Source organism: Nicrophorus vespilloides, unplaced genomic scaffold, assembly GCF_001412225.1.
Source record: "Nicrophorus vespilloides isolate i.1.1-1 unplaced genomic scaffold, Nicve_v1.0, whole genome shotgun sequence".
NCBI lineage: Eukaryota > Metazoa > Arthropoda > Insecta > Coleoptera > Silphidae > Nicrophorus > Nicrophorus vespilloides.
The window spans coordinates 184166-193301 of NW_017096633.1; the positions used below are offsets into that span (position 1 = coordinate 184166).

Sequence of the window (9136 nt, forward strand, 5' to 3'; positions counted from 1 at the left end):
ATTATAATGTAAAAAATGATTTATATATATAAAACAAATTGTAGGAGAAATGATAGATAAATTGTTTTAATAAATGTTGTGAAAATTATTTATTAAATAATATTCGAATCACAAAACATATTTAATTCCATCCAATGGAGCACCGGTTCTTAACTTGGATCTCAAAATGTAGTACATCCCTAAACACGCACGAAAAATGGGTCAATAATCATTGGCTAATCACTAATCATTTCTACACCTTCATTGAATCTGTACTCCATTTAAATTTATAATCACTGATTAGTTTAATTATTTAATATTCGTAAATATAATTAATTGAACAGTTCCAGTTAAGAACCAACACAAATATTACAACCGAATTATAAATTTAGACTTGCATTATTCGTACAATTATAAATTGCTATTAACATACATTTTATCTCTAGTAAATAATCTCTAGAAAATGATAACTAAAACAAATAAAGCTATACTCATAATTAAGAGATGAGACATATTACTAAACGACGAATTATTAATTAGAAACTACGTAATCTTCAATAACATTATACAACAAATATATTCAATACAACTGCTGGTAGATATAAAAGGGTTAAATACGACTTTATGCAACCAATGTTGCTCGAAGTAACGCCCTGGAGGTAGCTTATATACATGTGCTTGCGAGTAAATCAATAATTCTACATTCATACATATCTTGCATTTCCTGTTGAATATATCCAATAAATAAGCAATTATCAAATAATAAAAAAAAAACTAAAGCATTTTCTTCTTTAACCTGTCCCAAAAAGCCGCAAAGGTAAGAACAATTACTAGTATCATCATTCTTTGTTTACATTTCATAAAATAAAAATAATAGATGATAACGTTGAAATTACATTCTTGCAAATACGTATACAGAATACGTATACATAATCTAAGACTGATCTAAGACACGATTTTCTATTGGATGATTGATCCAAGGCCACACACATAATGCCAAATTGTTGTTTGTTTTTAGACGTTAACTCCACAGATGAAAAACATGTTTAGTCCTCTAAAGAGGAAATTACGTGAAAAGCGTATAATATTGGCTACGCAGTCAATACAACGCAAAGAATTATTTAATTCAACTGTAAGTATGAATTGATTTAATTTTTATTAGATTTTTACTGAAAACTTTTTTTTATACACAAATAATAATATAGCTTATTAATATAATCGTCCAAATAGATAATTTATAAACTGTATTTAGTTATAAATACAATCTCATGTTTACTGATAATTGTGACTGAATTTAACAAATATTTTTGTTATTGTGTAGGTTATGTTATCAAAGTTCATATTATTTATTGGTATTGATTTTGTTAAATATTATTTTCTACTTAATTTAATATATACTCTTTATGTAAACAAATATATTTTGTTAGTACATTTTATTAAAGCGTAAAAATTAATGAGTTTTTTTATTGTTTATAGGGTTTAAAATTTGAAACAATACCTTCAGATTATGAAGAGGATCTCGACAAATCTAGGTATTCATTTTCCGACTATGTTCAAGAGACTGCCCTTCGTAAAGTGCAAAGCGTCTACGAACGGCTAAAAGATGATGAACGACATCCAGACATTATAATTGGAATGGACACGATGGTTGCCTGTGATGGGATTTTCTATGGAAAACCGAAAGATCCGGAAGAAGCGGCGCAGTTTATCAGGAAGTAAAATTATTCGCATAATCAACGCCATTAATTTTAAAATTCTACAAATTTTAGATTAGCTAATTCTGGTCTTCCGCATATGGTCTACACAGGTGTCGTAATTAAGCACAACAATAAGTACGAGAGATTTGTAGAAACCACTACAGTCTATATGAGATCACTCAGTGAAGAGGATATCATGTCTTATGTGGAGACTGGAGAGCCAATGTTTGTTTTTGAAAATTAATTGTAAATTAATATATATTCACTGAATGTTTTTTTTTTGTATTTTAGGGGCAAAGCTGGTGCTTATGCCATTCAGGGTTTAGGTGGATCATTTGTTAGGGGAATCTTGGGTGATTTCAACAACGTCATTGGGTTACCATTATGCTCTATTACTCAGCGTCTAACAAAGATGTTCGAATCGGAATAAATTTCGTTTACTTAACTCAAATAATACAACTGTTAGAACCAAAAAAAAATAAAATATTAGTCGAATTTTATTTTAATAAATGGATTATATATAAAGTAATATATAAATAAATATTTAAAGGACTAAATTCCAATTATTTGTATTCCTATATTTATCACATAACTAGATTCGTTTTAAATAGCTGAATTTGAAAATTATGACTATAATAATAGAAACTATTAAATGATTTATTTAGCTTACAAGAATTCATTAGTTAATACTTAAGAGTTAAATTGAACTGATAAGTTGAGATTTTAGTAACTAAAAATTTGATGGATTTCTGAAATGGTCAAATGTCCACATCCATACCAAAATCATCTGCAGCGTTTTCTTCTTCGCGCGCATTCACCCCGCCGTAATTAATATTTTCCCAAACTTCATTAATGATGCGATTTGGACTTGGTTCATTCTGGACGTATCTCACGATGTCTCGAAGCTTGAAACGATTATTCAAATTCACATTTCCAATTGTGGCAGTTTCGTGCACCTCGTATTCTTCCAACGCAGAAAACAGGGCTTTCATTTGTTTGGGGGTCATGGGACCTGTATAATTGCATTTCTTCATCACCGATCCGTGTCTATCATCCTTTGATATGAGACGGAAAAATTTGCAGGACATGAATCTAGAACTGAATCGTCTAAAAAATTTCTATGATTTTAAATTGGTATCGCAAGTCCAGGAAAGGCTACCTGCTTTGGCTGAAGTTATAACTGGACAATTTCGGACATCGCGTAACTAGATGGCAGAGCGGGTTACTGTGGAGACGGTAATTACTACGCGAACCCCAACAATTTTGTAATTTTATTGATTCTAGATTCTTGCAACATTTGGACACCTCCTCTGCCAAACTGTTAATGTCATGCCTATGTCTGAGTGATAAGTATTTCAAAAGTTTGGCAGATTTGATCCACTGCTTGAGGGTGGTCGTTGGCACTTCGTTCTCCACTTCGATCGACTTCCATAGAATTGGAGACATGGCAAGGTCTTTGTATCGTTTGCATACTGGACGAATGTTGTAGAATAGTTCTTTAACTGGGATATACGAAAATATCTTTAGTAAAACTTCATTTGGCAAATCGTTCAGCTGCGTTGGATTGTCAGAGATCAAGTAGTTCCTGTTGCGTGTTTTCCTATTCGACCGTCGTAATCTTTGAAACTGTATTGGTTTCACTTTAGCCACTACCATTTTTAATAACAGTAAATTTATCACATTTCTTATTACATCTGTCACAGGAATCAATTTTTGACGTTTTATCATCGACATTTGAACAAATTGATTTAAACATTTTGCAATTACCTCTCTGTACAACAACTCTTTTGTTGCAAATACGAGTTCTTGATTTTCCCCTGTTTCATAATAATTGTCAATTATATTTTAATAATATAAAAATACATCATATAAATACATACAATAAGTTTTTTGAACACTTTGACCATTTGTTACAAAATTAAAATAAACAACATGTAATGCTTGAAACTTTTTCAAAGTTCTGAAAATATCAAAGCCTAAACGTAATTATATTTATAGTTTGTATTATTACGCTTTCACAAACAAGAAAATATAAGAGAAGTAATTAAAAGTAAATCTGATTTTACATGAATTAAATGATATAGCTCTTCTCAAGAAATAAAACGTTCTTGAAAATACATCTTCAACATGAAAATTGTATTTGTAAGTTTGGTTGCCTATATTAAATATTCTATTGAACTTTTATATAAACGTATATTTTGTATGAATTTTATATCACCACACAAATAATATACATATTTATTATAAATATTACAATAAAAATATGTTTACATTTACTGAATTATCGTTGCTTCACGGAAATAATTATTTACACATTATATCTTTTCACTCATGTCACCACAATGTCTATATTTGCTATTGCTACTTTGAGATTCTTTGATTAGTAAGAATACTTTACAAGTAGCAAAATTTATTCGAAATAATTATATTGAAATATAATAAATCATTTAAATAAATTAAGAAAGAAATTGTAATTTATGTAACTTCCATTAGCGGAAATATTACAAAAGTAATGTTTTTTTTACTGATATAAACAGATTTACTCTTTTGTTAGGAATTGATAAATGTTAATAGAAAAAAACGTTAGCATTGAAGACGTGATTCACGAAACAAATAATCGTACGTGCAGTTGTTAGCGTTCACAAGAAAATTACATCTTCATTACACACAAATCATTGCCTTACAAGGATTACCCTCATCAAATTCAATTATTAACGGAAGAGTACAAGCGATTACAGCAAACAAATGTTGATAATTCATTGTATGCGACTGGATGTTTGTCAAGGTAGCAGTACATTTTTGGATGTGCTTAAACAGGAAATTGTAGAACGTTTCCTATTCTCTTTTTTTCTCATCTTCATCTTCAAGAAGTAGCGTCAAGAAGTTTATTACCATGCTATAAATTCCGCTCACGGAAGTTTGGATTTATCTGTTTCGGTACACTTTGTCTACGACGTTTGTCTCATCTCGCCGTTGTTTAATCTTCACGCGCCGTAAAATTACAAACTTATATTCAAGCAAATTAAGGTTCATTATAAATGCAATATGCAAAACGACTGAGCATAATCATAATTATGAAGTCTATTACGTTCAGTACGATAAGTCAAATTATCTAATAAATAACAATCATTAGCGGCATCATTGGAATATGATTGATTGATTCTCAATTATTTTAAATAATTATGTCTAAATTAAATAATAAATGTTCATATCTTTTAAATTTACGCAAAAAAATTATATTTTATATATAAATTTTTCTAAAAATTATCTAATACATCTATAAAGTGGTTTCCTCCTATCGTCCGAAAATAGGGAAGAGCTTAGAAGATCTTTGAAAATATAAAAAAATGTTACAGATTAATTTCTATATGAAATTCATATAGTCACTTTTAAACCAATGAAACTTAATAGTCTTGTTACGTTTGAAGAATTTTTTAAAGCTGATTTCATATTTCAGAAGATGATTTGTCGCTCTATCTGTTGACACACGCATCTGCCACGGAAAGCACAGAAAAAAAGCTCTTGCGTAAAAATAACTTGACGTCAACAATTTTTGCCATCTACTTGACACATTGCGTGCACATGCTATGCCTTTTTTCACCATTTCCTACACATTGAACCGTAACTTAAGCAACGCGATTTCCCCACACGCCCTCAGCGAATTAACTTTGATAGATTGGATGTCGCCTCATAAATTGGGATTAAATACGAATAAGAAGATGTACAAAAAAAAGTTTCACATGTTGCTGGAGAAATTCAATATATAATATAATACTAATTCACAAGATGCACGAAAGTGTTATTATATAAATCAAACAGAAAGGAAAATTATCATTAAAATAATGTTAATCGATGAGAGACTGGGAAAAATCTCATTTCACGTTGAAAACACAATGAAGAAGGAGGTTGCTGGATCTGGAGCGTTGTTTCTATAGTTCCTCCACGACAAATAAAACAATTATTTCGCAAAACTTTCTATTTTTTTCCCTACCAATTTTAGTACGAGAAAAAAGCAACAATAAGGCGAGCATCTTCATTGTTTAATTTAGTTAATTAATGAGCGCTCTGCGAGTGAGTGAATTATTGGGAAAGTCTTGGGAACTGGTGCACGAACGAATGGACCGTGGCAATTTCATTTCAATTATGAACTAAGGAAACGTACTACAATTATTATACAATTGAACTTTCAAACTGATTCATAAATATAGTTTTCGTAATAAAATATAAAAAAAAACAAATATTACACTAATTCAATTTATTTTTATATAATTCATTCGAATTAGGAGATTTCTCTCTCCGCATGGTTATCAACAGGATATTCAGCGTTCAGGATATTCCATTAAATTATTTCCGTTTTATAAGAGTGAAAATCATTTATTAAATCTTCATCCGGTGCTAATTGTTATATTTTATTGTTTTTAAAATAAACATTTTTATTTTTCGCAATATTTGTGTTCACAGATTTTCCGTTATTGACTAATTGGAGTTTTTTTTATAAAGTATTAGGAAGAAGGTAAATGTCAATAGATATTATTAAAAACAGGACGAAGTAGATTTCATTAAAAACACAACAAAATGTCATTGAATTTCCTGTAAATCAACATTCATATTGCATAATTCTATAAAATCCTATATACAATAATCTGTTTTAAATATTTTTGATAGCTTTGTTAAAATTTTATAAAAATTAATGAAAGTATAATACATTAATACCATTGTATGTTTTCCATAGGCATTCAAGAATAGTTACATCTCGTTAAGTTATAATGTTGTTGAATTGAAACGGTAGTTATTTATAGGTCTCAGCAGTTTATTTACAGTCTCACGGTTCAGAAAAGGCTTTCGTTTTTTAATCTGCGTCTTCGGGCATCTGTTAATTTACCAAAATGCACATAAGCAAAACATTTTCTTCCAAATATAAACATAAACAGTGTTTGTAGAGAGTTCGCGCCGTCATCACCTTTCGAATCTTGAGGAACGCATGCGCGCGATCTTTAACAATAGGAATAAACTGGATGAAATCAGCCCCAATAAAATTAGTTTGTTATTTGCCTTTGATCGTTTTTGTTGATTCGTTTTACATAAAGTGTGTGTACTGATCATATGTGAATCATAAATTATTTTTAATTTTGCAAGTTTATCTCCAAGGATTTTTTTTTCGTAACAAATCTATAAGGTAAGAAATAATTACATTATTTTATAACAAAATTATTCAAAGTAACTTTAACTAAATTTTAGTTAAATTCTCTTGATTTTATAAACAAAAACATATAGAGAATTTGTTGTATAATTAAATGTTTTGTATAGTGGAACCTGGCTTAAGAAGTACCTCGCATAACGAGCATTTCGCTTAACGAGCAACGTTTCGCATAACGAGTGACGATGAGAAGAGAAGTCTCAAATTATGCGTCTGCTACACATAATATGTGTACTTTTGAATATATTTTACTATACCAGTAAAAATCCGGAAATTTTAGAACGGATTAAACCCCTTAAGCGAGATTCCACTGTATTTCATTTTGTTACTTTAAAAGTAGTTTTCTTACTTAATTCATTAAATCGTCGTAATACTTAATATTATAAATTAATTAATGTTTATTACTAATATTATTTAATGTTATAAAACAAAAAGAGTTTGTCAGAAGTGGGATTCGAACCCACGCCCTCAGTTGAGGACCAGAACGCTCACCGACCTGTTTGACAGGCAAGGTATAACCTTGAGTCTGGCGCCTTAGACCGCTCGGCCATCCTGACATATACGATATTTAGTGTAAAAGGATTTGAGTATCAAGTGAATTTTTGGATAATTCAATAAACAAATATTTATCTACAAATTACTATAAAGTATACTCACTACTGATACAATTACATACTTTTACGACCTAGATACAATAGCTTTTATCTAATAAATGTATTTTTTAAATGAATTACTCAAATATCCAAAGTTCATTTTTGTATTGTTTTCCAGTTGTAGTAAATGTGTAATAAGTTCACACTTCAAATTGTATTTAAATTTCTACAATTACCATTTTTCGGACTATAAGACGCATCATTTTACATAGAAAAATGGACTCAAATTTTGGTTCGTCTTATGTTTTGAAGGTAACATTAAAATATTTTTTTAATAAATCGTCTCTAAATTTAAGGTATGTCTTAGAGACCGAAAAATATGTCACGGTAAATCTTTAAAATTTATATTCTAAAATTAGAAAAAATGAGCGTAAAAGAAAAAATAAACATATAACGTGAGGTATAAAATAAATGTGATCAATTATGCAAAACAATATGGAAATTAAGTAGCAGAAAGATAATTTGATCCATCACCAACAGATGAAATGGTTCAGAAATGGAGAAAACAAGAGGAACAATAAAAACTGTTAAGTAAAGAGAAGAAAACATTCCGTTTGCACTTAGAAAAATAAACTCAAATTTTGGATGCATCATATGGTCTGAAGATAACATTAAACTATTTTTTTCAATAAACCGTCTCTAAATTTGAGGTGCGTTTTATCGTACTATGAATTTTATAGTCCGAAAAAGTCGGTAATTAAAATTTTATAAACAAAATAAAACTTCAACTTTGTACAGACGCGTATAAACAAAACAAAAACAACTGTAATTTGATTTTACCGTACGCAGCAAGTTTAAATAGAAAATTAGTATATTTTCGTGAGGAAGGAAAACAATATACGTTTTCATGTTAACGATTACATTGCTGAATAAACAACAAGTTATATTTGTTATGAATTTCCTAAACAAGCGAACTCAATTATGTACGTATATTAAACAAGGTTTCGCAACAATCAAACACATGCCTATCATTTATTGAATCTATTTGTAAGTTGATATTTCCAAATCGTCACAAAAAAATAATTAACAAAATATGTTATTGCGCGCAACCTAAATTTGTAATAAGCTCTATTCATAATTAGGAACATCTGCATTTTACTACTTTGAGAATTTTTATTTTGGTAAGTAATATTTTTTATTACTTCAAGAACGTGTGAAACCACATTATTATTTGTATTAAGAAAGATTTATAAACCAAATAAATAATATACGAATATATAAGAAATATAACTGTAGAAAATAGAATCTATGAAATATTTTGGAACTTCTACCTGAGTAAGGATTTGCAAAGAAGAATAATGTCTTTAGAATGAGTGATTTATTTCGAAAAAAGGAACTTTGAGGGTATAAAACTAACACCTATAAACTATAAGTAGGGTCGTTCGTAGGCAATACCCACAGGACTAAAGGATTTCAAAGTAGTTTTTTTTATTAATACAACAAGCAATCTATTACAATGCAAAGAAAAATAATAATAAGCTTTAATTCTGGCTAAATATAAATGAATTAAACAATAACGCAGATTGATTCAATGACCAAACTATACTGATTAAATGTAAACAAATAATAAACAAAGTACATCACATTACATCAGAAACGAGTAGGAATAT

General features: G+C 29.2%; 2 protein-coding genes and 1 non-coding gene across 3 annotated transcripts; 1 reads left to right on the forward strand and 2 right to left on the reverse strand.

The window, feature by feature from the left end:
- Positions 1 to 657: 657 nt before the first annotated feature.
- On the forward strand, positions 658 to 2187 carry LOC108557641 (septum formation protein Maf). The gene is made up of 5 exons (XM_017914237.1): positions 658 to 796; positions 998 to 1111; positions 1456 to 1694; positions 1749 to 1901; positions 1968 to 2187. Exons 2-5 carry the CDS (start codon positions 1013 to 1015, stop codon positions 2104 to 2106), a joined length of 630 nt encoding a protein of 209 aa, XP_017769726.1. The 5' UTR covers positions 658 to 796; positions 998 to 1012; the 3' UTR covers positions 2107 to 2187.
- A 247-nt stretch (positions 2188 to 2434) lies between these two features.
- On the reverse strand, positions 2435 to 3332 carry LOC108557634 (uncharacterized F-box/LRR-repeat protein C02F5.7-like). Its single transcript, XM_017914227.1, has 2 exons — positions 2836 to 3332; positions 2435 to 2783 (listed from the first exon to the last, which is right to left on the reverse strand). Exons 1-2 carry the CDS (start codon positions 3330 to 3332, stop codon positions 2435 to 2437), a joined length of 846 nt encoding a protein of 281 aa, XP_017769716.1.
- Positions 3333 to 7312: 3980 nt separating this feature from the next.
- Positions 7313 to 7430, reverse strand: Trnal-caa. Its single transcript has 2 exons — positions 7393 to 7430; positions 7313 to 7358 (listed from the first exon to the last, which is right to left on the reverse strand). It is a non-coding gene; the product is annotated as a tRNA-Leu (tRNA).
- Positions 7431 to 9136: the final 1706 nt, after the last annotated feature.